Source organism: Cyprinodon tularosa, unplaced genomic scaffold (assembly GCF_016077235.1).
Source record: "Cyprinodon tularosa strain WSP-4 unplaced genomic scaffold, ASM1607723v1 ctg596, whole genome shotgun sequence".
Taxonomy (NCBI): Eukaryota; Metazoa; Chordata; class Actinopteri; order Cyprinodontiformes; family Cyprinodontidae; genus Cyprinodon; species Cyprinodon tularosa.
In genome coordinates this window covers 421,706-449,494 of record NW_024039336.1, presented here as the reverse complement: position 1 = coordinate 449,494, position 27,789 = coordinate 421,706, and the positions used below count along the sequence as shown (strand labels likewise).

General features: G+C 41.9%; 1 protein-coding gene and 2 long non-coding RNA genes across 3 annotated transcripts; all 3 read right to left on the bottom strand.

Annotated features, from left to right (window-relative positions):
- Window positions 1–13,445: 13,445 nt before the first annotated feature.
- On the bottom strand, window positions 13,446–16,151 carry LOC119797713 (uncharacterized protein K02A2.6-like). The gene has a single exon (XM_038306888.1). It carries the CDS (start codon window positions 16,149–16,151, stop codon window positions 13,446–13,448), a length of 2,706 nt encoding a protein of 901 aa, XP_038162816.1.
- Window positions 16,152–21,088: 4,937 nt separating this feature from the next.
- On the bottom strand, window positions 21,089–21,912 carry LOC119797707. Its single transcript, XR_005282614.1, has 3 exons — window positions 21,841–21,912; window positions 21,513–21,659; window positions 21,089–21,149 (listed from the first exon to the last, which is right to left on the bottom strand). It is a non-coding gene; the product is annotated as an uncharacterized LOC119797707 (long non-coding RNA).
- On the bottom strand, window positions 21,912–24,409 carry LOC119797709. Its single transcript, XR_005282615.1, has 4 exons — window positions 23,988–24,409; window positions 23,430–23,511; window positions 22,657–22,843; window positions 21,912–21,956 (listed from the first exon to the last, which is right to left on the bottom strand). It is a non-coding gene; the product is annotated as an uncharacterized LOC119797709 (long non-coding RNA).
- Between the last annotated feature and the right edge of the window lie 3,380 nt (window positions 24,410–27,789).

Below are 27,789 nucleotides of genomic sequence, written 5' to 3'. Positions count from 1 at the left end.
TTTACATAGGGCCGTCCCAGAGTCAGAGCCCATTAGCAGGCCAATCCCAGAGTCAGAGCCCATTAGCAGGCCAGTCCCAGAGTCAGAGCCCATTAGCAGGCCAGTCCCAGAGTCAGAGCCCATTAGCAGGCCAGTCCCAGAGTCAGAGCCCATTAGCAGGCCAATCCCAGAGTCAGAGCCCATTAGCAGGCCAGTCCCAGAGTCAGAGCCCATTAGCAGGCCAATCCCAGAGTCAGAGCCCATTAGCAGGCCAATCCCAGAGTCAGAGCCCATTAGCAGGCCAGTCCCAGAGTCAGAGCCCATTAGCAGGCCAGTCCCAGAGTCAGAGCCCATTAGCAGGCCAATCCCAGAGTCAGAGCCCATTAGCAGGCCAGTCCCAGAGTCAGAGCCCATTAGCAGGCCAGTCCCAGAGTCAGAGCCCATTAGCAGGCCAGTCCCAGAGTCAGAGCCCATTAGCAGGCCAATCCCAGAGTCAGAGCCCATTAGCAGGCCAGTCCCAGAGTCAGAGCCCATTAGCAGGCCAGTCCCAGAGTCAGAGCCCATTAGCAGGCCAGTTTCCGAGCCAGAAGCCTCTAGTAATAGTAGTCCCCTTCTCCTCAGTCAGTTACCCCCAGTCCTAGCCACTCAGCCAGCTCCAGCATCAGAACCTGTTGGCGTCTCCACTCCTCGGGTAGAACCTGTTGGCGTACCCACTCCTCTGACAGATTCACTTAGTGCTCCTCTGCATTCAGATCCCTCTAGCATTTTAATGCAGCTAAATCCTGCTGTTGAGCAATTCCGTTCCGTCAAGAGACCTCCGACGAGCTCCGTTCCGCCAAGAGACCTCAGTCAGGGCAGAGAGCTGAGAGGAACAGATTTCTGCGTTAATGACCAGTTTCCAAAGGAAATACTAGGCGAGTCTTATTCCCAATCAGGAAGAAATATATGCTCAAGGCTTCGGAGCTACAGTAGCAGTTGACCAATTATATATTAATGGTCAGTTGTTCAGGGATCACAAGATCACTCCTTGGCTTTATTAGATGCACAACAGGTGGATTTAAAGCATGTGACACCTGATAAAAGTGTATAGAACATTTCACAGTGATAAATAAATAAATGTTAGTCACAGCTGGGTACAGGAAGCATGGGCTGGGGTTCTTCTTCTTTCACTTTCTTAATTCTGTGTCTCTTTTTATCTTCGTCGTCCGTTTCTTCCCTGTGGTCCACACAATTACAAGCACAGGGTTTAATGCTACCTGGGTCTAGGTATAACTATTTATTCAGAGGCATGAACATTTCATCTTCTCACTCACACCTATGGTGAATGTAAGGTTTATGACATGGAATGTGCATGGAGCTGGCACCAGAGAGAAACAGTTTAAGATTTTTAACTAGCTTAAAAGATTAAATGCAGATGCTGTCTTATTGCAAGAAACCCATAAATCAGTGGAAACTATAAGTGATCTTAACTCCCCTGAGTTCCCTGATGTGTTTGCAGCCTGCTAAAGCAATTCTAATCCACAAAAAACTCAGTTTTACAGTATTGGACAAAATTATAGATCCCAAAGGCAGACTCATCATCATTAAAATATCTATTTATAACCAAAAGTTATGTATTGTCAACATATATGGTCCAAATGTTGACGACCCTTCATTCTTCCACAAAGTTTTTCATGCACTTTCAAAGCACGGGGATTGTTCTCTAATTATTGGGGGTTACCTCAACTTTGGTCTAAATGGAGAAAAGGGCAGGTTGAATACAACAGGGACTAAGCTCAGTTGGCAATCATTAAATATAGTCAAACAATACATGAGTGATTTCGGTCTTTGCGATGCATGGCGATCTCTTCATCCTAACAGTAAGGAATACACTTTCTTTTCTAATGTCCATCATTCCTTCTCTCGTTTGGACTATTTCTAATTAGCAGCTCGCTGCTGTCCGAAGTCACAGATGCTGTAATCCATCTTATTGCTGTCAGTGATCATGCTCCTGTTACTTTAACTGGAGCTTAAAGCTGGAGAGTTAATACATCACTGCTTAAAGATGAAATATTTCTTACACTTTTCAAGGAAGAGTGGGCATCATACTCTGAGTGCAATGATTTACCAGGAACATCAGCATCTATACTATGGGAAGCAGGGAAAGCAGTGATGAGAGATTAAATAATTTCAAAAGAAATTTTTAATACAAAGACTTCGAATAGAAAACTTTGAACATAGCAATAAGTCAGGAAGTTTTTTAGCTAATCAGCTAAAAATAAACAAAGAAAAAACGACTATATTTGCAGTTACAGACTCAATTGGTAATATATTACAGGATCCGGAGGGTATTAACAATGCCTTCCAGGATTTCTATAAATCTTTACACACATCACCGTTAAATCCATCAGATGATGATATCTAGCAATTTCTGGATAAAATAACTCTTCCTAAATTATCAGATAGTTAAAGACTGACCCTGGACTCACCGCTGTCTACAGCTGAACTTCAGGAAGTTTTATAAAGCATGCCAAATAATAAAGCGCCAGGTCCAGACGGGTTCCCTACTGAGCTCTATAAAGAGTTCTGGGACATTCTCGAAACTTTCTATTTTATAATTGCATTGTATTTTATGATTGGTCCTGTCCGGTGTATAAAGTGCTTTATAAATAAAGTAGGTATGGTATGGCCCCAACGTTCCACAGGATGCTGCAGGAAAATCAAGAAAATGGCAAATTTCCAGTTAATATGAATTCTGCCACCATTAGTCTCCTGCTTAAGCCAGGCAAAGATCAGTAAGCTACTAACACATGCAGACTGCTTAATTTAATAGAGTATTCCTACAGTAAAAATATGAAATCTTACATATTGGCTTTAGATGCAGAAAAAGCATTTGATAGCGTGCAAAAGACCCCTAAGCAGTTTAAGTTTCCGAATACTATAGTTTCTGCTCAGCGTTATTTTGGCCCTTAAGGCATGCCGTAGTTAGGACAGCGATGACATCATCACGTTGCCGTGACGAACGTTGCTGCTGCCTGATGGAAAATTCGGCCGTTGAGCCACTGTGCTAGCACAGGGAAAGGACTTGGAAATATGTGTGTTCTTCAAATAAGTGTGCGTCACTGATGAGTAAGTTTAATATTTGATTGTTTATTGCAGTTAAATTAGTTATTTTTTCGCTCTTAGTTATCTGTTGATAAGTCTTACCAATCTGCTATGTGTGTGTATTGTAGAGTGTTGTGACGAACCTACGCATCCACTAGATGGCGCCAAGCCATGATTGTTAGCTAACTTTTGTCGTTTGCTGATTAACAGTACATTAGAGGCTGAACTTTTTGGAGTTTAATTATTTCCTCCTTAGCTTATCTATGGTGGGATGTGTAATGATTAGGGCTGGGCATTGTTCAAAAATTCTTTGCTTCTGTCTGTACCTAATGTCTGCACTGAAGCTGGAAAGACAGCTTTTCAGTACTCTGCCCCCACAGCATGGAACAATCTTCAGAAAGACTGGAACTTGAAGGATTTGATTCCAATCGGACATTTAAACGATTGCTCAAAGGTTTGGAAATGAGATCTATGGTTTGTAACCGTCTTATGAATTTCTAATTATAGATAGATGTAATTGTAAACTGTAATCTAATTTGTAATGTAATCTTTTGCTGCTGTCTTGGCCAGGACTCCCTTGAAAAAGAGATTGTTAATCTCAATGAGACTTTTCCTGGTTAAATAAAGGAATAAAAATAAAAAAAAATTTTGGTGCCGGTACCAATACCGATACCTTCGATACCGGTTCCTGAACGATACTTTTTTCGATACCAGTTTTTAATATCAATTCGAAGAAAAGAAAATTACACAACATAATAAAGTACAAATCTTGAGTTTTATTTTAAGCTCTGATTTTTCCATTTACATTTTTGCTCTTTTTTTCAGTGAAGAAGAACAGTTGCAACAAGTCAGTGTCTAATATTCACTGTTACATTGTGAGAACCTTTTTATTTAGCAGTTTTTCTTTAGAAAAATTAACATGTCTGCTTTCTGAGGAGACAAACAAGCCCGTTGAATGGGATTCCTACTGTCGGCGCACCGCTGGTATGTGGGGGTCTGAGCGGCTCCGACAGAAATAATATTGGAAGGCAGGATGGTAATCTGGATGAACTGACTGCACTGATGAAGTTCTCAGGTGGATTTTACCACTTAAAAACATAATAAAACTACTTTATTCCCACTGATCACAGCAAATATAGCTGCAAGGCAGAGAAAGGATAGTTAAGCTCCGCCCAACGCGCGTCAGAGACACTTTTCGACAGCAGCAAAGCTGCTTCAGCCGCGCGTCAGAAGCTGGTACAAGTAGCATAAAGGAAGCAGCAGACGCCATTTTGCTGCTCTTGCTGCATCAGGTGTGAAAGCAGCATGATTCACTCCGCTCTGGCTTTGCTCTGCCCACGGGCTGCTGAGAGGAGGATGGTGGCGCCGGCTGCGGTCCGCTCTTCTTGCAGCCAAACACCGAGCAGCTTTCTGCTCTTAAATAGTTTCCGTGCACGATGTATTGCATTGCGCACTATTGGCATCAGTCTTAATAAAGTGAAGCCGCACTTTTGACCTGGGGGGCATTTTAAAGAGGTTCCACAACGCTGCAACCAGTTCACAACAGATACACATGAACCCTGGCTGTAGGCGGGACCACCTGTGTATTTTTCCTGGATGACGCAATCATGTTAAGTGTTACAGCCAATCACCGAAACTTGGTACCGAAAGACGAGGCATGTTTCGATACTCTGTAGAACCGAAGCATTTCGGTCGGTACCATAAAAGAACCGATGTTCGGTACCCAGCCCTAGTAATGATAGGGTAATTTGACTTGTCTTCCTTGTCTTGTTTTAGGAAACCACACTTACACACGCACCTACCTGGAAATACCGCAGCACCTTATGTTCATTTATGTTCAATTGGAATCCGTAATTGAGTTTGGAATACAGACCAGTAAAAGGATCCTGTCTCATGTCTTCATTCCCCACCTGCTGCACCTTCTCGTAACATCTAGGCCTGATTGAAATCCTGACCTAAGTAGTGTTCTGGCCGACACTCCCGGTGGACAGCAATGATAAACCCGAACAGTACCTTAGTCCAGATAAACTTTGGTTTTCAAACTCAAATCCATCTTAAACTGTAATATGTTTTTCAACCGTTTCCCCCCTCTTTGTACATAGTAGTTAGTTTAGTTGAGTTTCATCAAACTTAGTTGAGCCAAGTTTAGTGACCAGTTCAGAAACAGCCTGTTTTGGTCTCATAACTAAAGCTACATTTATGCAGCAAATACTATAAAAATACAGTGAATGAGATGAATACTGGGATCTGCTGACAGATCAGGATCTTTGCAGACTGAAGTCAGACTGATTTGGAAGTTAGTGGGATATATTACCGCGGTGAATTTAGTTTTACTTTGGATATTCGACAGACACTGGCTCCGGTTAAGCCTCTTCTTCACTCATGGTATGCTGCCATCAGAGAAAGCCACTCCAATACTTCATGTGCACCCGTATTAGAGACCTTACAGTAGAAAAACAGCAAAAAATGGCTACAGCGCGTACCGACTTCCTGTTTTCAAAGTACAGGCCTAGATTTAAAAGCTAAGATGCGGTGAAGCTAGAATATTGATATTTATCCAATATACAAAAAATAATAAACATTTAATGTGCAAAACTGAAAGGTGTATCTCATGAAACCAGTGCAGTACCATGATCCCTTAAAGATTTTGTGGTAATCCATCACGAAAATAGGAAACTATTTAGCAAAACTGCCAATATTTTACTTAAAGGTTATTTAAAAACAATTAAGAGACTTGAAAAAAAATAAAAAGGTGTTACTCTCGAAGCAAATAGAGAACTATGATAAAACACTGATTTGAATCACCTCATCACATGACCTTCAAGCTTTTGAGCAAAAATGCTAATCTTTTCATATAAAAATGAATAAAACAGAGATTTAAAATTTTAAATGGAAAAAATATAAGGCTTAACTTTTGAAGACAATGGAGTTCTTTGATCCAACACTGATTTGAGTCAATTGACTGACTGTGACTAACTGGATGTGCTCTCTTCATCCTCTGACATGGGAGCTGGCTCGGAGCTCGTCTGCCTGGCTGTGTGTTTCCTGGACGGGGCCGCCTTTTACAGTTCAGGTCAATTCAATTCACTTTATTTCTATAGCACCAATTTACAACACACGTCTTCTCAGGTCACTTTCCAGTTCACCAGATCATCCAGTCACATTGATTCACGGTTTTCTATCTAAGGAAAACCAGCTGATTGCATCGACTCATTGACTCTTCAGCAATCCCTCACACTAAGCATGCTTGTAGCGGAAAACCTCCAGCAGAACCAGGCTCAGAATAATATATATATATATATATATATTCATTTTTTTCATAAAGTCATTCAATCGCTGGACAAAAGTAAATCATTTCTGATTTACATGTTATATTACATGACTTCATAACGACTCTTCAATGTGAACTGCCTATTTTTTTATTCTAAATTAAAGTCATCTAGTGATGCTATGAAACAACCAGTCTGTGTCAAAGTGAGGATTTTATCTTTATTTTAAAGTCTTAGTCCCCCTGGAAATGAGAACATCATCGTTGTTCGATGCTGTAGCGCACAGATTGTTTACATTGAGACCGGTCTAACTAGGGAGTACCAATATGGCGGCCGGTGGCTTCACTTCAACCCCATACTACTAATGGGCAATCAGCAATAGGGCTCGGGATCCACGTTGCATTGTGGGACGTGGCGGTCATATTGACGGCTACGCAAACGTAAACATAGCTCTGACACAACGTTGTTGTTGAAAGAAGAGACAGAAGTAGAGAGAAAAAAGATGTTAAAATCCCGAAAAGGATCTGGAATTTGCCGGGACACATTAAATAGAGAAGCCAGGGACCGGTATGGTGACAAAATCAGCATTATTAATCATTTGGATCCATATGAAGTTCCAAACAATGAGTGGAGCACCGATGAGTGAGCGCCTATACTTCAAAACAGTTCCCAAGCTACAAGTCCTTGGAGTCTCATGTGCAGTTCATGAATGGATGGGTTCAGGAGCTGCAGATCATAAAGCCAGCAAACAGTGGGAACACAGCAATCCGTACGAAGGTAAGCTGTGATCAGACGGGCTCTGGAACCTGCTAGTTTAGCAACTGCTAACCGCTAATGCTAACAACCACTCACGCATGTAATGTACTTTTAACTAGCTGCTATGTGTTTCAAAGGTGTAGTTAGTAACGTTAACTGCCAACCCTCCGGGTTTCTCGCGTATTTGAGCCTTTTCCCGCATCCGTTTTTATTATTTTACCGTAAAAGATCCCAACTTTGAAGGAAAGAAACAAAGCAGGCTATAAAATAAAACCGTGCATCTTTAACTTACCAGAATGAAAATGCAGGGAACACACTCTCAATGACATTGGAATACTGTGGAAAGTTATGTTCGGTCGTCTTACAGCCGCGATCCAAGCAAGCCGACGACTCTTTATCTCTGACGCTTGGTCTCCATGGTTACGCGTCCATTCAGGAAAGCGGTGGAAAGTTAACCCATTTTCTATGTTTCCATGGCGATCATGCGTTGAGCTGTTACAGCCCACAATACAGCAACGGTTTACCATGGTTGAAATCAAGTTAAGGTGAAATTAATCAAATTAAAACACGGCTGAGAGGGAGTACAGTACCCGGTAGTCATAGGCAGTAGTCTGAGCCGCGATAAAAGACGCATTCAACATGGCGGCGACGCGAAGTGCCTACGTCACGACGACCAAGCCCTATACAGAGAATAAATAGAGATCAGGGGTTTTCTCCCATCATATTTTTACCGTAAGGTCTATAATACGGGTGCACTTGAAGAGTTTGAGCTGCTTTCTCTGATCGCAATGTACAGAAGAGGATTAGGGCCACTGAAAAAAAAAAAAAAGTTCACTGATTTTAAATTTTATTTCAGTTTAACATGTGAAAAAGTCAGAATTCTGACTTTAATCTCAGAATTCGGACTTTTTTCTCACTTTCCCATACTATACTGAAATAAAATTTAAAAAATCATTTAATATTTTTTTTTTCAGTGGCCCTAATCCTCTTCCGTACAAATGAGAGGTTTAACCTAGTGATGGGTTGATGAGGCGTCATGAAACGTTTCGACACATTACCAAACTGTATTGATACTGTGTCGATACTGTGTCACTGAATACTGACACCTGGTGGACATTAAAAATCCCTACAGGCAACCTAGTTGACAGAGTTAACTGACACTGATTTGATGACCTATTATATACAATAATATGATGCAATTCATTGTATGATGCATTGTATTATTATTAAAACATATTTGATATTTTAGACACAGTCAATGAATAATGAGAACCTGCATCATAATGTAATAATCTCTAAGTAAACATGTAGTAAATGAAGATGCTTGTTCACTGGTATTTTTTTTTTTACAATTTTTTATTCAAAAAAATAAGTTGTTGCAACGTTTTGAAATTCAGTCTGTTGCGCTTTTTTGATATTAGTTCTCCAGCTGTGGAAAACACCCGCTCACACGGCACAGATGAAACTGGAGTGCACAAAAATTTTAAGGCCAGGCGGAAGAGGTTTGGATAAACTGTCCTTTGGTTTTTCCAATATACAAGAGGATCCTGGGACCTCGCAATATTGCCCTCTGCCATGTATCTCTGCACCTCAAGAATGGCATCAGCTGTGGCACTTTTGGTCTGCCTCCCCACTTCGAGATCAAAATGTTCCCAAAGGTCATCTTAAAAAAAAAAAATAAAAATAAAAAGTATTTTAGTACATGATTTACAAACAACCAAGAAATGATGCTCAATATCATGCCTGAAGTGGGGGCAGACAGCTGTTGTGAAGATGTTCCCGGCTGGGGCTCATTTGAGCTTCCAACTATTGAGGCACATTCTGTCCGCAGCCTGCTGTACTTCCATTTTCACCCGTTCCCGTTCCTCCTCGTACTTTTTGGCCAACAGTTGTTTGATGGTCTGAAAACCACACCAAGTCAAACCAGAAGAAAATCAATATATTTAAAATAAAATTGATGAATAAACTACCACTTTAGATAATTTCCACACAAACCTTTCTGGTTGGCAAAACATATGAGGGCTCAAGGAGCTGAACCAGCTCCCTGAACCCTTCATTCTCCACAACAGCGAGGGGCTTGCAGTCCTTTACAATGAAATTAAGCACAGCCTCATCAAGCATCTGCTTCCTGGAAGCTTGATGGTTAAAAATGAGAAAGTGTAAATTATTCAGAATTATCAATAAAACAAAGTCAGTAAGTTGTAAAATACCTGAGTTCATCATGGTTGTGTCATAGATTTCACTCTCATGCTTGGCCCTGTAATGCCTCAGCATTGAGGAGGTGCTGTTATTTAAATATGCAAGCTCTGTTGAGCAATTGCGACATTTAACCTGTAGAAAATAACACGAACAGTAAACTAAAGGTCACTTTGAAATGAATTTCTACTCAGAAAATCAAGTGGAAACTCTGAGAGGAACAGGATGAAACAAGGAAATTAAAACAAATACCTTATTTTCCGAAATGACATCAAAGTGGTCCCACACGGCAGAAGCCTTTCTTTTTGCTTGAGGAAGCTCCATAATTTTTTATTAATTTTATATTCGCAAAACACGCAAGATTGTTTTGGCAGATGCGCTTCCTTATAAAGGCTTGTCAATCAGTTCGAAACATCGGTCACTTTTCCGTAGCGATACACACGTCGACACAGGTTTCGCTCTATGAGACCGACACATGCGCCGACGCATCGGTGTTGCCCGACCCATCACTAGTTTAACCGGAGCAAATTTCTGTCGAATATCCAACGTAAAACTAACTTCACCGCGGTGGATTACCGACATTTTGTAAACGGGTTCATTTACATTGGAAGCATTTTTAGACAGGCATCGACGCAGCCACCTGTTTCTAACAAACATCAGCGGTTTCCAGCAGCCACAACCGGTGTATAACACCGGATGTTAGCTTTAGCTTAGCATCTTGATCTCATCTAATCGGTTTTCCAATCAGATGAGGCTAAAATCCTCAGAGTGCATCATCAGGGAATCGTTTCTATCAGCTGTTTCCTACCTATCCGGTGTAAGCTGATCTGGGGGATCCTGGTGAAATCCAGCAGTAGATGTTGATCGTCCATCTTTTCCTCCATATTGACCAAACACCCTTTAAACTCCGTGAATGTTTCTTCAGCAGGAGTTAACTGCTCGGTGATAAACTCTCCTTGAAGCTGGACTGAAGACATTCTCACTGCAAACACTCCCAGATTATCAGCCTCTCTACGATGGAGAACGAGAACAGAGAAGGAAGCTAACGCTGCTAGCTGATAGTGACGCTGTAGCTCTTCTTCTTGTGAGGTTTCATGGCGGTTGGCAAACCAGTGTAAAGTGCATTACCGCCACCAACAGATAAGGAGTGCAGCAAGGGAACGACTCTTATATATATATATATATATATATATATATATATATATATATATATATATACACTATATTGCCAAAAGTATTTGCTCACCTGCCTTGACTCACATATGAGCTTAAGTGACATCCCGTTCCTAATCCATAGGGTTCAATATGACGTCGGTCCACCCTTTGCAGCTAGAACAGCTTCAACTCTTCTGGGAAGGCTGTCCACAAGGTTTAGGAGTGTGTTTATGGGAATTTTTGACCATTCTTCCAGAAGCGCATTTGTGAGGTCGCACACTGATGTTGGACGAGAAGGCCTGGCTCTCAGTCTCCGCTCTAATTCATCCCAAAGGTGTTCTATCGGGTTGAGGTCAGGACTCTGTGCAGGCCAGTCAAGTTCATCCACACCAGACTCTGTCATCCATGTCTTTATGGACCTTGCTTTGTGCACTGGTGCACAGTCATGTTGGAAGAGGAAGGGGCCAGCTCCAAACTGTTCCCACAAAGTTGGGAGCATGGAATTGTCCAAAATGTCTTGGTATGCTGAAGCATTCAGAGTTCCTTTCACTGGAACTAAGGGGCCAAGCCCAGCTCCTGAAAAACAACCTCACACCATAATCCCCCCTCCACCAAACTTTACACTTGGCACAATGCAGTCAGACAAGTACCGTTCTCCTGGCAACCGCCAAACCCAGACCCGTCCATCAGATTGCCAGATGGAGAAGCGCGATTCGTCACTCCAGAGAACGCGTCTCCACTGCTCTAGAGTCCAGTGGCGGCGTGCTTTACACCACCGCATCCGACGCTTTGCATTGCACTTGGTGATGTATGGCTTGGATGCAGCTGCTCGACCATGGAAACCCATTCCATGAAGCTCTCTGCGCACTGTTCTTGAGCTAATCTGAAGGCCACATGAAGTTTGGAGGTCTGCAGTGATTGACTCTGCAGAAAGTTGGCGACCTCTTCGCACTATGCGCGTCAGCATCCGCTGACCCCGCTCCGTCAGTTTACGTGGCCTACCACTTCGTGGCTGAGTTGCTGTCGTTCCCAAACACTTCCATTTTCTTATAATACAGCTGACAGTTGACTGTGGAATATTTAGGAGCGAGGAAATTTCACGACTGGATTTGTTGCACAGGTGGCATCCTATCACAGTTCCACGCTGGAATTCACTGAGCTCCTGAGAGCGACCCATTCTTTCACAAATGTTTGTAAAAACAGTCTGCATGCCTAGGTGCTTGAATTTATACACCTGTGGCCATGGAAGTGATTGGAACACCTGATTCCAATAATTTGGATGGGTGAGCAAATACTTTTGGCAATATAGTGTATATATATATATATAACTTTATTTGGAACAGTAACAATGACAACTCAAACAATACAGTATAAAAAACACAACTTATAGTCAATCATACCTCCTAACATTTTTCTTAATATTTTTCTCTTTTCTTTCAGTTCCAATGTAAACAGATGTTGAGTTTATACAATACACTTCAGAAAGAGAGAGAAAAAAAATCGAATTCCAAAGATATCTATAATTACACATGTCGAATATAACAGAATTATAATGAAAGATAATTGAATAAAAAAAATACAAAACACACACACACACACAAAAAACTAAACAAAAAAAAAAACTAAGTAAGCATTATTCTTTAATTTGTATCGAGGGATTGCTGAAATAAATTAGAGAGGTAATATGGCAAATTTTTTGCTTTTGGTTTCTGAATTTTGTCCAAGGAAAGATTTAGAAGATGGATCTCCTGTTTAAATTCAGACCATATCGGTTTAGCTTTTCCAAATCTGCATTTATGTATATGAAATTTTAAAATGATGATAATGCTATTAATAAGATATTCATCTCTTTTGTTTTCAGATAAAAAGTCATATAAGGCAGTTTGTGGCCATGTTTATGAGCTTACTAGTCAGTAGAGTAAGCAAAGATTCCCAGAATTTTTTTTCGGTTTCATTACATATATAGCAGTTACCACATTCAGTTTTAAATCTATTTCTGATGAGCTAATTTGAGGGGTAAATATCATGTAGAGTTCTGAAATGGAGCTCCAATTTTTCAGATTCCTCTTCGCGCTTTAGAGTCCCTGGTAACCTAGCAACCGTAGCAAACCATGCCCAGCAATCAGCATGCATAAAGAAGGTTCCCTGCATACTTTTTACTTTTCATTTTATTATTATGAAAATACACATTGGCCTCTCGTGATCAATGATTTGATTAGTGTTTTTTAAAACGTTTTTTTTTTTTTTTTTTGTCATAGCCATAAATAGGTCTACATTGTAAAACTTCTCGTGATCGTCTGGTTGGGCACCAGATTAAAACCCTCAGACCGAATATGAGCTGAGTGGTATATGCTGTTCAGTGCAGCGAGAAATGCTATGATCTTTACATGGGCGTTGTTGTGTGATTCAAAGTAAACGTTGAAAGAAAACACGGGACAACCAGCGTACGTTTCTGTTCAACTGTATTGAATAACTGACGTTCTGATACAATGCTCTGCCTTACATACCAAGGGACTCAGGTTCCCTCCAGTGGTCACATTTGGTATTACACATGCAGGTCTTATCACATAAACACTGGTTAACATCACATCCCTCTTACTGGAAGTTAAAGAGACCTTATTGGAAGTTAAAGATGATTACTCTTTTTTAAGTTTGCTGTTAACCTGAGAACATTGTAACCAACATATTCGTACAACTTATAGGATTTTTTTTCCTCTAACATTTCAAGATAAAAGATTCATTTCATTTCTAACGTCTCATAACACCAGACATTTAGCATTCAGCCACGTAACTGACATAACATAAACAGAGTTTTAAACCAAACACAATCATCATTTTAATTCATTTTCACCTGGAAACAGTTTTCTCTTTTTTTTTTTTTTTTTTTTGTAACAGGTAAGTGTCTCTCTCTCTTTTTTTTTTTTTTTTGATTGTTATATACAGGTAAGCATCTCACATTCTCTTTTCATTTCACAGGTAAGTATATGTTTCTTTCTCTTATTATTTTCACAGGTCAAGTCTGTCCGGTCTCTTTATTTTCCTGCCAGACCTGGTTCTTGTGATATGAGGTGAGCTCACAGTCGGTCTGACTGCTGAAGGAGTCTCTTCACCTCTGTCCACCTTGAGTGGCTGCTGCTCGCACTCTGACCTCTGCTCTGGCATAGGAATCAGGTGAGAACGGTTCCGCCGCAGTGTCCCCTGTGATCCAGCGATCAGGTAAGATCGTGGGGTGCCGTGTGCGGATGTTACCGTACCTGGCTCAGCTGTGTCTGTGATCCAGACGTCGTCACCTGGTGACAGCTTACCCAGGTCTCGTGCTCTGTGTCTGCTGTTGTAGTGTTGTGCGCCTGCTCGCCTCTTCTCCCTCTCTTTCCGCTGAAGGTCGCGAAGGTCTGGAAGTGCTGGCTGTAACCTCTCTGGCAGGACCGGCAGAGTGGTGCGCAGGCGCCGTCCCATGAGCAGCTCGGCAGGGCTGTAGCCGTTGCTCAGGGGTGTCGCTCTGTAGGCCAACAGAGCGCGGTAGGGGTCGCCGGCTTTCTTAAGCAGGCTCTTTATGGTTTGGACGGCACGCTCGGCCTCACCGTTGCTCTGGGGGTGTTTTGGGCTGCTGGTTACATGCTCAAAACAATAGTCACTGGCAAAGGCTTTCATTTCATGCCCAGAAAATTGTGGCCCATTGTCACTAATTAGAGTCTCTGGAATGCCGTGACGTGCAAACATTGATTTGAGGTGTGTGATCACGTTAGTAGATCGTGTGGGGCTGAGCTGGGCAATCTCAATATAGCGGGAGAAATAATCAACTACTAACAGGTAAGTTTTGTCCTTCAGCACGAAAAGGTCTGCACCTACTTTCTGCCATGGCCTATCAGGTAGTTGGGTTGGCATCAGGGGCTCTTTTGGGTTGGCCCTCTCCTTGATGCATTCTCTGCATTTGAGTACCAGCTCTTTGATCTGGTTGCTCAGCCCAGGCCACCATACTGTTTGGGTAGCCCTCTCCCTACACTTCACTATGCCCTGGTGTCCCTCGTGTATTTTGTCTAACACAGTGTCTCTCATTGTTGCAGGAATGACTAACCTTGTGCCCTTCAGGAGTAGTCCGTTTTGCACAGTCAGGAACGCCCTCTCGTGCCAGTAGTGCTTGGCGGGCCCCTGTAGCTGGTTCCTGTCCGGCCAGCCCTCCACGCAGTATTTCATCACCTGCGCGCAGACGCTGTCGCCCTGCAGCTGTTTGCGAAGCTCTGTGAGGTACCTGTCGCTGGTCGGGAGGTGCTCCAGCACCGCTTCGACGTAGATGTTGGTGTCCTCCATCAGGTCGTTGTCGCTGCTTGTCACTGCATTTGTCAGTGGCGCGCGTGAGAGTGTGTCAGCTGAGGTAAGGCTTTTCCCAGGTGTGTGGAAGATCGTGTAGGAGTACCTCATCAGACGCATCCTGAATCTCTGGATTCGTGGTGGCAGTGCGTCCAGAGCCTGGCCTCCCAGCAGGCTCACTAGAGGTTTGTGGTCTGTTTCGAGTTCAAAGTGCACTCCAAGGATAAAATCACTGAACCTCTCACAGGCCCATGTCAGTGCCAGTGCCTCTTTCTCCAGCTGGGCGTATCGCTGTTCTGTGTCGGTCAGCGACCTGGAAGCATACGCGACCGGTAGCCACGCTTCTGCCTTCTTCTGTAGCAGCACGGCTCCCAGCCCATAAGATGAGGCGTCCGCCGAGATCTTCAGTGGGCTGTTTGGGTCGTACAGCTGGAGTACTGGCGCTGTGGAGAGTTCATGTTTGAGGCTGCGGAAAGCACGTTGCTGGTCGTGCCCCCAGCACCACATGTTCTTCTTTGAGAGCAGGGCTCTCAGTGGCTTGTCCTTCTCAGAGAGGTTGGGGATGAACTTCCCGAGCTGGTTTACCATCCCCAGGAAGCTGCGGAGCTCGCTGATGTTCGTCGGCTCCCTCATGTCTTGAACTGCCTTTGTCTTCTCTGGGTCTGGTTTCACCCCCTCAGCTGAGATGATGTGCCCCAGGAACTTTACCTCTTCTCTCCCGAACTCACACTTTGCCATGTTCAGCGTCACACCGGCCTTCTCTGCCCGCTCCAGGACTGCATGCACCCTGCTGTCGTGCTGCTCCTTCGTGTCTCCCCAGATGAGGATGTCGTCGACGTGGCAGACGACGCCTTCCAGGCCTGCCGTGACCTCAGATGTCATCCTGTTCTGGAAGTGCTCCGATGCTGAGCTGATCCCGAAGGGTAGCCTGTTGAAGTGGTACCGCCCGAATGGCGTGATGAAGGTGGTGTACAGTGCTGAGTCTTTTGAGAGCGGTATCTGCCAAAAGCCCATGTTTGCGTCGAGTTTGGAGAAATATTTGGCCCCTGTCAGCATGCCCAGGGTGTGTTCCACCGATGGCAAGATTAACTTTTCCCTGCACACTGACTCATTCACTGGTGACATGTCCACACATATCCTCACCTCATTGTTTTTCTTGGGAGCCACCACCATGCCGCAGCACCACTCAGTTGGCGCCTCAATGCGGCTGATGACGCCCAGGCTCTCCATCCTCTCCAGCTCCCGCTTCACCTTGCCCATGAGAGGTAGTGGTACTCGCCGTGGGACTTTGAGAGAGAAGGGTTTGGCGTCCGGCTTGAGTTTGATGGTGTAGGGCTTCTGCACCAGCCCCAGTCCATCGCAGAGTTTTGGGTACGTCGTCCTCACCGTCTCCTGGTCGATCATGTCTATCCGAGCAACCAGTTTGAGCCTCACTGAAGCTGGCCTGCTCAGTAGCCCGACGTGTAGGTCTCTGAGATGTAGATCCTCTCTGTGGTGCTCCTGTCCTTGTAGGTGAGTGTTTCGGTGACTGATCCTAGCACATTCAACTTTGCACCACCAGGGCCATACAGCTGTTTCATGGCGGCTTTAACGTCTTTGGCACCGGGCATGGTATTTTTGTATACTGTCTCTGGTATGGCTGTTACATCGGCGCCCGTGTCTATTTTAAAAGTCACTTTTCTGCCCTGTAAGCCTATGTCAGCCATCCATGGATCTTCACCCGAGGACACCTCACCTAGAAACAGTCCATCTGTGTCCTCGGCTAACTCATTCACAGAGCTGATGAGTCTGCATACCTTGCCGTAGTGCCCTCTTTTGCCGCAGCTGTGGCATTCAGCGTTCCGAGCCGGACACTGAACCGCAGGATGAGATGGTGATTTTCCACATTTGTGGCATGCCTTGTTTCCCGTCGCCGTGTGAGTCGCTGCTTTTGCTTTTGCATGTCCCGGTTTAAGCCCTTTAGCTTTTAATTGCGTCGCGTTCCACTGCTTTCCTTTTGCTTTGTGCAGTGCATCCACAGCTACTTTGCTAGCAGTGCTCATTTCCCCCCTCAGGTCCGTCTGCTGGCGCCGAACTTCTTCCGACTGCCTGGCCATGGTGATCGCCTTGGTGAGAGTGAGTTGGCTATACAGCTGCATTTTCTGAGACAGTGCTGTGTCTCTAATGCCCACCACCAATCTGTCTCGTAGCAGTTCATCATGTAGGGAACCATAGTTGCAGCGTTCTGCTAGGGCATAAAGTGCTGTGAGGAATGCGTCGACTGATTCGGTAGGTTGCTGTACTCGTTGGTTAAACTTAGCATGTTCATAAATAACGTTTTTCTTCGGGACGAAGTAACCGTCAAATCCCTCCTTCACTGCATTGTACTGCAAACGCTGCTGCTGGGTTAGCACTAGCCCTCTTAGCACGTCGTCCGCCTCATCACCCATGCAGTAAATTAGCGTGTTAACTTGGTTAGCCTCTGAAGAACAGTTCAAATTACTTGCCAGCCGGAATCTCTCGAAGCGACGAATCCATTTCTCCCATTCGTGCGGTTTAGAAAAGTCAAACGGTTCCGGTGGCTTTATGGTAAACGTTGCACACGGTATGCTAGCCGCTCCTTGGCTTTCCGTTACAGCGTTAGCCATATAACGGTCTGTAACGTTAGCATCTTCGTGGTGGTCCCCCGACGCTTCAACGTTCCCCTGCTGCTGCTCTCGCTCACTCATACTCGCTTGATGTCTCCTCTGTCGCCGTCTGGCACTAGATCCTGGCATTCACGCTGTCTCTTGTCCGCAGGTCGTGAAGTCTACACTTCTGACACCATGTTGTGTGATTCAAAGTAAACGTTGAAAGAAAACACGGGACAACCAGCGTACGTTTCTGTTCAACTGTATTGAATAACTGACGTTCTGATACAATGCTCTGCCTTACATACCAAGGGACTCAGGTTCCCTCCAGTGGTCACATTTGGTATTACACATGCAGGTCTTATCACATAAACACTGGTTAACATCACAGGCGTAGGTTTGCATAGGGACCATAGGGACATGTCCCTACCAAAATTTTGGAAGGACCCATTTGTCCCTACCAATAATTGGATGTGAACAACATGTTTATAATTTACTATACAGCAGCCGCTTCTTTTCCTCTCGCAGCTTCTCTGCCTGGTAGCTGCAGCTGCCTGCTCTTTCCTGTCCCTTTCACATAGCAGCGCATCAACTGTGCTGCGCGGTTTAACTCACTGATTATTCTGCCTTAAAGGCACACTATGCAACATTTTTCAGTTAATTAATGTGTTCCATAACGTTTTGGATGATTAAATGAGTAATTTCAGGTTGAACAAAGGTATTCTCGGCCGCCCTGGTGGTCTGTGGGGGAAATACCGTACTTGCAATTGCAGGAGCACCGACCCGCACCCACAGGCTCAGAATTCTCGCGAGAGTCGGTCTTGCTTTATAGCGAGAACTGCTACACGCCCCAGTTAAAAGCATGCTCGTTGCTAGCACAGTGGCGATCTTTGTGCAGTTAGTCATTCGTTGCGTTCGCCTGTCTGCTAAGCTCAAAACAACCGCGCCTGGCTTGACGGAGAAACCAGGAGAACAGCTGTGCATATTTACGACAGTGCACTTTTACTTTCGCCCTCTGGGGGGAGCCTCGCTGGAAAATCAACACCGGTTGCATAGTATACCTTTAAGTTCCGCCTTCTGTCTTTCTGATTGCGTGTTTTCTAGTCTGTATGTGCGCGCGCGCGGGTGCTTGGAGCGCGAAAAAAAAGACGCTAAAATAAATTAATATTGGGCTACGAAACTAGTCCAAATTAAAAAAAAATATCATCTACGCTAAAACAGGCGAAAGCTTCTGATTGGAGTTCTGTAAAGAAGCAGGAGAGAGTTTTTTGATTTGTGGAACTTGAGAAATGTAAGTTAACAACGTTAGGATTTCTTTTATTTTATCTTTTAATCAGATAGCCAAAGGCTCCTTAAAGAAGATCTTTTATGAAATGAAACCAGGTGAAACGTTTAAACGTTTCCTTTGGAGGAGTTCTGGATGGAGAATATTGACAGACAAAAACTATTTTTTTTTTTTACTTCTTAAATGCTAATATTTTTTTTACAATCTTGGTATAATTCCTGCTCTAAGTGAGTCACTCTGTCGGCTAAAGGCACATTTTAGTGGCCCTATACTCCAGTTTACGATTAAACAATTACTAAATTAGTTCACGATTATTTAAATAATTTGTTAATATGATTAATTGTTTCAGCCATAGATAAAATACATGAAATTAGCTACACAGAGTAACTACAGCCCAGATGTACAACTTCTAATATTAAAGGAATAGTACACCCAAAACATGATTAGCCTTCATTTTCTACTCACCCCCATGCTGAACAACACTCTGGAGTACTTTTTTGATATCTCAAATGCATCTGGAGATCTGGGAGGCTTCTTGCTGTCTGCTGACATTCAAATAATGGAGGTCTATGGCGCCCGAGGCAGAAAGGTCCAAAAAAGTCCACAAAAACGTGTCAATATTCCTCCATACTGCTCGTCCAATGTAATCCAAGTGTCCTGAGTGGGTAGCATCCAGAATTTACTCGAAACGAAGTCATTTAGAACGTTTTAGAGCCTAAACAGTAGTGTATAGGATTTCCTAATAGCGCCCCCATGCGCGCTCACGATTCTACGGAAGCCGGCAGACCAAACCGGAAGAAAGAGCGCATTCAGCGTCTGCTCTGCCGATAATGCAAGCGTAGAAGAAGAAATGTGCTGTTTACCTGTGCAAAGAAAGAAACAACGAAAGAAAAATGTCTGAGGACTTCAGTGTTGAGGAAAAGCAGGAGTTCTTTGCCGAGCCTTTTCTCTATGAACCAGAATACACAGATGACGAACTTAGAGACATGGATGAGGCAGCCGCAGCTCAAGCTGAGCCGCAAACACCGTTGTGCTACAGACGTAGAGCGTCAGAAACGTGGTGTAAATGTGGAAATTGTCAAGCAATGCCAACAGAAGAGGAGAGCATTTGCTGTGTGGACTGGGACTTGTTGATGCCACCACTGGAGGATCTAAATATCTCCACTGATGAGACCGAGAGCACTAGCCAAAGACTTTGTGTCACCCAAAACACGGATTATCCACCATTACTGACCCGTGGCGTTCTGGAGATGTTTTTCCATGTGCCCAAAATCAATTGGAAAAAGAGGTCAAGACCCGCAGGACCAAACAACACGCTCTCTGCAGAGTAAGTTTTGTGCAACAGGCCTATGCCTTGCTAATAATATTATATATATCATATATATATATATGATATATATATCATATATATATATATATATATATATATATGATATATATATCATATATATATAGATACATAATGTTAATGGTACTCACTGTGCAGTTTTTTGTATGTGATGCTAGTACTAAAGTCTGTTTACTCAGCATCTTACCCAGCTTGTGTCCTGGATGAGATGCTTTCTTTTTCACTTGTATTGCTAAAATAATGGCTCCATTTTACCCCTCCCCCAGTCAGTACAGGTTGGTGGCCTACCGTGTGGTACTCGAGTGGATTCTGAAAGGCGAGAGACTTGGCAAGGACAGCAGAAGAGTTTTACCTGCCTGTATTGTTACAAGCATCCATCCCAGCTACCCTTCACCAGATGGAGTGTATACTGGTTTCAAGGAGGCAGAGGCAGCTTTTGAACAGTTGTAAAGACTATAAACAAATCCTAAGAGACTCTTCCATATTAATTTGTACTACTTCATTATATTTCATATTTTTTCCTAAATCACAAACCTATACTGCCTCATTATAGATAACATTTCAGAATTTATGTAGCCGATAACTGTAACCTTTCCTGTACTATTGTGTTGTTTTGGAAATAAACAAAATGACTTTGGATGGTAAGAAAGATGTAACTCTGTTCCTTTGATTAAATATTTATTCTAGACCTAAGTGTGAAATGCAGACAAACCAACCACAGACACATGCCATTTTATTTAAAAATGTCATGTCATAACTATATTAAGTAAACCCCTTATCAGACTCTGTATCCCAGAATTTTGAAAAAAAAAAAAGGTTAAAATTACATGCCACCAGCTAGACTTTTTATTTGCATAAGTACAAATATAAAAAGGCAAGAGTAAAAATACTGCACCACTCAGACTAACTGCTGTATCGGGAAGTATGTTTTTGTATGGCTTCCTCTTTGGCAGGTTTTGGTTTCTGAGCAATGTTTTCTGGTATGGGAGGGATAGAAACATATGACTGGGGGTCTTTGATCTTGATGTTGGGGTCCAGGCGTCTCCGCACAACTTGCACCACCAGATTTTGCCGGAATGTTTGTGTTGTTGGAACATAGATCTTTTTGGCAACCCATTCTTTTGTTTGTCTTGGGTAAACCACATTGAACCGTGCTTGTCCTAAAAAACAAAGAAGAAAATGTAAGACAGAGGAAACATTAATGAAATAACATAGCTATTATAAAGCATTCAAAAAGTTTCGGTTTTAGGTTTCAAAAAAGGAACCAAGAAATTGTATCCAAATAATTAGGAATCTGGTACTTGTAATTTTGTGGTGGTGAGAATTAGGACCATAAAGTACCATATTTGTTATGCAGATCTTAGTGCAGCAGCTCACTAAACAGGTGCGGTTCCCATTGAAGGTTAAATGTAATGTTTGCTGTTTTTTCAATACAGCTCATTTTGAGGACATAAATGAGTATATGACACTGAGCAAAGCGCACAAGGTTAGGTTTTTTTGTTTTGAAGATACTTTCTTGTTACCTGTGTTGGTGTAGGCCTGTTCACGCTGAACATTTTCATTGTGGTCCATAACGGCAAGCTGGGTGCGAGCTTTCATTGTTGAGTAGTGGAAGTGCAGTCTCTTCTCTGTGTATTTCAGCATAGATGCATGGAATACTTCAAGCTTCCCTGAGAAAACATAATATCAATCAATCAATCAATCTTTATTTCAGACACAAAAGAGGTCCATAGTAAAAACAAAAGAAAACAAAAGAAAAAGAAAACAAAAAGAAGCATGACATGATGCATGATCAGTTATTATTATCATAACTTTATGTTGCCTAAATGTGAAGAATGTGATGTTACTCACATCAGGGTCACCTCCACAAGTGGAACAGGCGTACCACAAGTGATTGCAGATGGATTTTATCCATGGTTGCAGGTTGTCCTTTTTGTTGGATGCTGACAGCAATTTTTTCATTAGCCCTACCAAAAACAGAACAATCGTCAATGAGTCTCAAGCAAGCATAAAATATGGCAACTGGAGTAAACGTGTGAGTAGAAGATGTTTTGTCTCTCATCCAAGAAACTTATTCCTTTATAAAATAGTCTGGTTGGGGAGTACAAGAAATGTATTCACCAGGTGTATGGTGGCAACGTCACTGAGGTGGCACTAATCTTTAGACAGGACATGTTGTTCATACAGGTGGATCAAAGAGTTTGGGAAGGATCAAGGGAACCAGGTGTTAGAGACAATATTGCTTTGTTGTTTCGAAAAAAAGAAAGGAGTGTGAGCTTTTTAAAATATTTAATTTACCTTCTGGGATAAATAAAGTATTTTTCATTTAATTTAATTTTAACGACAATGGGGAGCTCAGGGCTCAGAGAGTGTAGGTGATTGGAGATGTACAGTCCAAACAGACTGCACTTCTGCACATGGGTGACGTCAACATAGTCTTGGTGGGTATGAAGTACAAGGTGGGAGCAGGTAATAGAGGAGTGTGGGATCACAATGGGGCTGTGTATAACCTAGGCAGGTGCCAGCGCTTTGGCAAGGGAGGGGTAAATTATGTAAAAGTTTATGTGGCTGTACAAGGGCTATCCAAAGTATATTGTAAAAACATTTTCCTCATTATAGTAATTCCTTTACCATTGTACATTTACAAATTACAATTTGTCAGCTTACCCTTGACAACATGCCAGATGTCAAACTCATGGTGGATTTCCGGATACTCTTCGCGCATAATTTTTCGTATAGATGGTGATCGGTCAGTGGTTACCACCTCCACTTCAAGACCTTACTCAAGGAGATAATCAAGTCCTCTCCTGAACCCCACTGGCTCCATGGCAGCAGAGCTGGATGCCTCTGTCACCTGTACCACAAAACAAAAATTTAATGTTTAAAATCATTTTCATACATCTTTGATGGGACAGTGCTTGTCATAATCCGATAGCAACATTGATTTTGTAATATGTTCCACATATTACACATACATTTATTTACTTCTTTAATTTCATTCCGCACATGATGAAAATGAGAAACATTACCCCAAAAAAAAGGAAGAAAAACAATATAATAAATGCACCAAAATTGATAATAAATACAATAGATAATAATAATATTAAAAAAAAAGATACAATAAAAAAAGAAAACTGAAAATAGATAAATATAGAAATTTAAAAAATAATGTAGGCTACATTTATCAAATTGAAGAACGAAAACGAGTGGGATTAAGTACAAAACCAAATTCAATCCCACCCTCTAAAAAAAAAAACATATACATAGATCACAGTCTTCCGCTTCACAATTATTATTTGCCAATTAGAATGACCAAAATCCAAATAAAACTACAAAATATATGCATATGTATCTTTGTGCAGTCAATTTGTAAACACACAATTGACAATTGTTCTCATATTATGTTGTAATATGAAATATGAAATAATAATTTCCCTTACCTGCACTAACTGAAAAAGGATTATTTCATTTGTTGTGTCCTCCATGAAGCTGTAGGTGTTGTATTTTGCGGAGAAGCCTGGGCTGTAAAGACAAAAAGATAAATATTATTTATTTATTTATTTATTTATTTATTTATTTATGTATTTTAAATCATGGATCACATTAGTATTTCCCTGGGTGCTAAAAGTTGAGTTATTATCATCCAGATTTTTATTTTTTATTAACTCCTAAACACTAACAACTTGCAGGCCATCAATGATCACATTGATTGATCACAAAATTAATATAATGTCACACTGAGCTGTGGAGCGGGTGTTTGTCAATAGGTGGGTTGTACATACATACAGTGTAAAAAAAATCCGTATGATAACAAAGCAACTAAAATAACATGACTTGTAAAAAATTCCATGATTGTCCAAATTGATGTGGAAGTTAACATTTTTACTCAAGTAATATTAGCGTGTTTTAACATTTTAACGTTTTTTAAAAAAGTACCGGTAAAAATACAGATCATATACAAACGTGTAAGTTACATAAATGGTTTATAAAGTACATACCTCTGTCCTTAGTTGTGACACCATCGGCACAGCTGTACTCTTTAATAAAGCTCTTCCTTTACAGGTTCGGAAATCATCCGCTGAAAAGTGTTCACTACAGACACGGAGAGAATCCACGTTAGCTGTCCTTAGATCTTTTCGTAGAGCTATTAGCCACAGTTTTAGCCTTTCAGGGTCCCGAAGAGGTAATTTGTGGAAAGTTACGGAATGGGTTATTCCACACTGCCGCTTCATCTGATTGAAGCATCCAGGATAGGAACACACTCGAACCATCTTCTTAATTTCACGACTAAAATCACTAATCAACAACTTTTTCAAACTCTGAGAGAGACTGACCTCGTGCTCACCTGGCTCAGGGCAGAAAATAAACAGGTGAAAAGCGGAACTTCTTCTTCTACGCTTGCATTATCGGCAGAGCAGACGCTGAATGCGCGCTTTCTTCCGGTTTGGTCTGCCGCGGTTTCCGTAGAATCGTGAGCGCGCATGGGGGCGCTATTAGGAAATCCTATACACTACTGTTTAGGCTCTAAAACGTTCTAAATGACTTAGTTTCGAGTAAATTCTGGACGCTACCCACTCAGGACACTTGGATTACATTGGACGAGCATTATGGAGGAATATTGACACGTTTTTGTGGACTTTTATGGACCTTTCTGCCTCGGGCGCCATAGACCTCCATTATTTGAATGTCAGCAGACAGCAAGAAGCCTCCCAGATCTCCAGATGCATTTGAGATATCAAAAAAGTACTCCAGAGTGTTGTTCAGCATGGGGGTGAGTAGAAAATGAAGGCTAATCATGTTTTGGGTGTACTATTCCTTTAATATTTTAAATGCTCAGTGTCAGTTCCTCTTATAGTTCCAGTGCACATGTAAATATAATACATTTATTTTCTGTCCCTTGAATGTATTATTTTGCATGATCCAGAGAGAGCATATCAGATAAAAAAAAAAATAGAGTGGGTTTTACCTCTGCACAATTCTCTATCTTCAGAAGAAAACACAGGATAAATCCACATATTATAGACTATATTTGGTTAAACAGACACTGTCTTAGTCGCAGGTAAATTTAAATGCAATCCTTTTCAAAGTGGAAAAAGTCCTAATTCCACATTCATCAGAGCCAGTGATGCTTTAAATATTGATAAACAGCATCTAGAGCATGTAGTGCTTATAAGATTTGTATTAATGTAGCAAGAAATGCTGCTGTTCTCTTTAAACAAAATGAGCCCTGAAGCTCACATTAAGCATCAAAAAGAGCATGCATATTTTTTGCAAAGGACCAATGAAACTGAAGAATAGTGTCCCTACCAAAGTTGGAATCAAACCTACGCCCTTGGATCTTTATATTGGAGAAACCAAACAACCTCTCCACAGACGCATGGCCCAACACAGGAGAGCGCCCTCCTCTGGACAAGACTCCGCAGTACACCTTCACTTGATGGACAAAGGACATTCTTTGGAGGACCAGAATGTCCATATTCTGGATAAAGAAAATAGGTGGTTTGAGAGAGGCGTGAAGGAAGCCATCTATGTTAAGAGAAAAAAACCACCTTTAAACAGAGGTGGTGGACTCAGATTCCAGCTTCCAAAAACATACAATTCAATCATAGACATGATCCCTTCCAGATATCACCAAACCCCCCACCCCATCACAGAGGAACGAGGGACCTACCCGCTCCAGCCGGTGAACAATACCTCCTTAACGACCAACCCTTAACAATCATAGACAGGTTTCAGGTATTACAGGAGACAATCCCCCCCCTTTTAACGACCGACCCTCAGAATAATAGAAACAAACGACCCATTGATCAGTTACCATTTGCATGTTTCCAAGCGATACAAATATAGACTCACTGCGGATCCAGACATTTGAATCGAGAAAGCTTCCTGGAGAGGTGGAGAAACGTCTTCAAATCTTGAAAACCAAGTCCAGTGGATATTTTTTGAATTTTTACGGAATGACTATGACCTGGATGACTGAGAACCTTCATCAACAGTTACTTTGTTCACTAGAAACTGATTTTTTCAGTTTTTTTAATCGATCAGGTAAAACTTCGTCGGTCATTAGACACTCTAACGCTACAGAAGCTCCTGATTCTGCACACTGATGCTGCGTGACGTTATTATCGTTGCCTTGGCAACCGCAATGTTTACATCATGTGGCAACGTTCAGCCAATCATGTAGCGTAACGTCACTGGCAGGAAGCAGGACCCGAGCAGATCTGGTAGCTACAGCGTCACTATCAGCTAGCAGCGTTAGCTTCCTTCTCTGTTCTCGTTCTCCATCGTAGAGAGGCTGATAATCTGGGAGTGTTTGCAGTGAGAATGTCTTCAGTCCAGCTTCAAGGAGAGTTTATCACCGAGCAGTTAACTCCTGCTGAAGAAACATTCACGGAGTTTAAAGGGAGTTTGGTCAATATGGAGGAAAAGATGGACGATCAACATCTACTGCTGGATTTCACCAGGATCCCCCAGATCATCTTACACCGGATAGGTAGGAAACAGCTGATAGAAACGATTCCCTGATGATGCACTCTGAGGATTTTAGCCTCATCTGATTGGAAAACCGATTAGATGAGATCAAGATGCTAAGCTAAAGCTAACATCCGGTGTTATACATTAACTGGTTGTGGCTGCTGGAAACCGCTGATGTTTGTTAGAAACAGGTGGCTGCGTCGATGCCTGTCTAAAAATGCTTCCAATGTAAATGAACCCGTTTACAAAATGTCGGTAATCCACCGCGGTGAAGTTAGTTTTACGTTGGATATTCGACAGAAATTTGCTCCGGTTAAACCTCTTATTTGCTCCGCTACAACACTTCAAGCGCACCCGTATTATAGACCTTATTAAATACCATTTATTCTCCAGTTTCATATTGTTAAAACACTTTACAGTATCTTATTGTTTATATTTTAACTCTTCCCTATTCTGTTATTCTCAGACATTTTTCTAAGGTCCTCATTTGTGTGACCATTTTCAATAATCTTTCTGCTGCTGTAAATTTCCCCATTGTGGGACAATAAAGAGATTTTCTATTCTATAAAAGAGTTAGAAATATATAAGTAAATCTAAACAATGTATGTATAAAAATATATCTGCAAAATCTCTAATATTCAACAAAAAAAAAAAACTTACTTAAGCATATTGTGCAAAACAGCAATAAAAAAAATTAAACTATCAGATTTATAGTCCCCACCCTGCAGATATATTAGAATCTGTCCTTAAATTACAGCCAAACCCATTTACACAGTAACAGATAAAAACCTTTAGATAAATCAAACATTACCGCCACATATCTGACTCTATAACCTTTAAAACAACAATTTTTATTCATTTCAGACGGAACTATTCACAGACTGGATTATATTAAACTGAACTTCCTATTTTCACCACTGTTCGGCGCCAAGTAACCTTTCCTCTGATCACGGCTTGCTTGGTCTCGCAATGAATCCTGGGTAAACCAAGGATAGCGAGGATACATCGGACCCATCCTTTAAATTGGGCAAAAAGAACTACGTTTTTTTTTTTTGTTGAATATAAGAGATTTTGCAGATATATTTTTTATACATGTATTGTTTAGATAAATGTATATCTTTCTGCTCCTTTTATGGAATAGAATAGAAAATTCTTTTATTTTCCCACAATGGGGAAATTGTGGGACAATGTTTATACTAGCAAAAAGATTATAGAAAAAAATGCACAATGTCACACAAATGTGGACCTTAGAAGATGGATGCTCTAAATGTATAAGGATAACAGTGTAGAGTTAAAAGATAAACAATAAAACATCGTAAAGTGTTT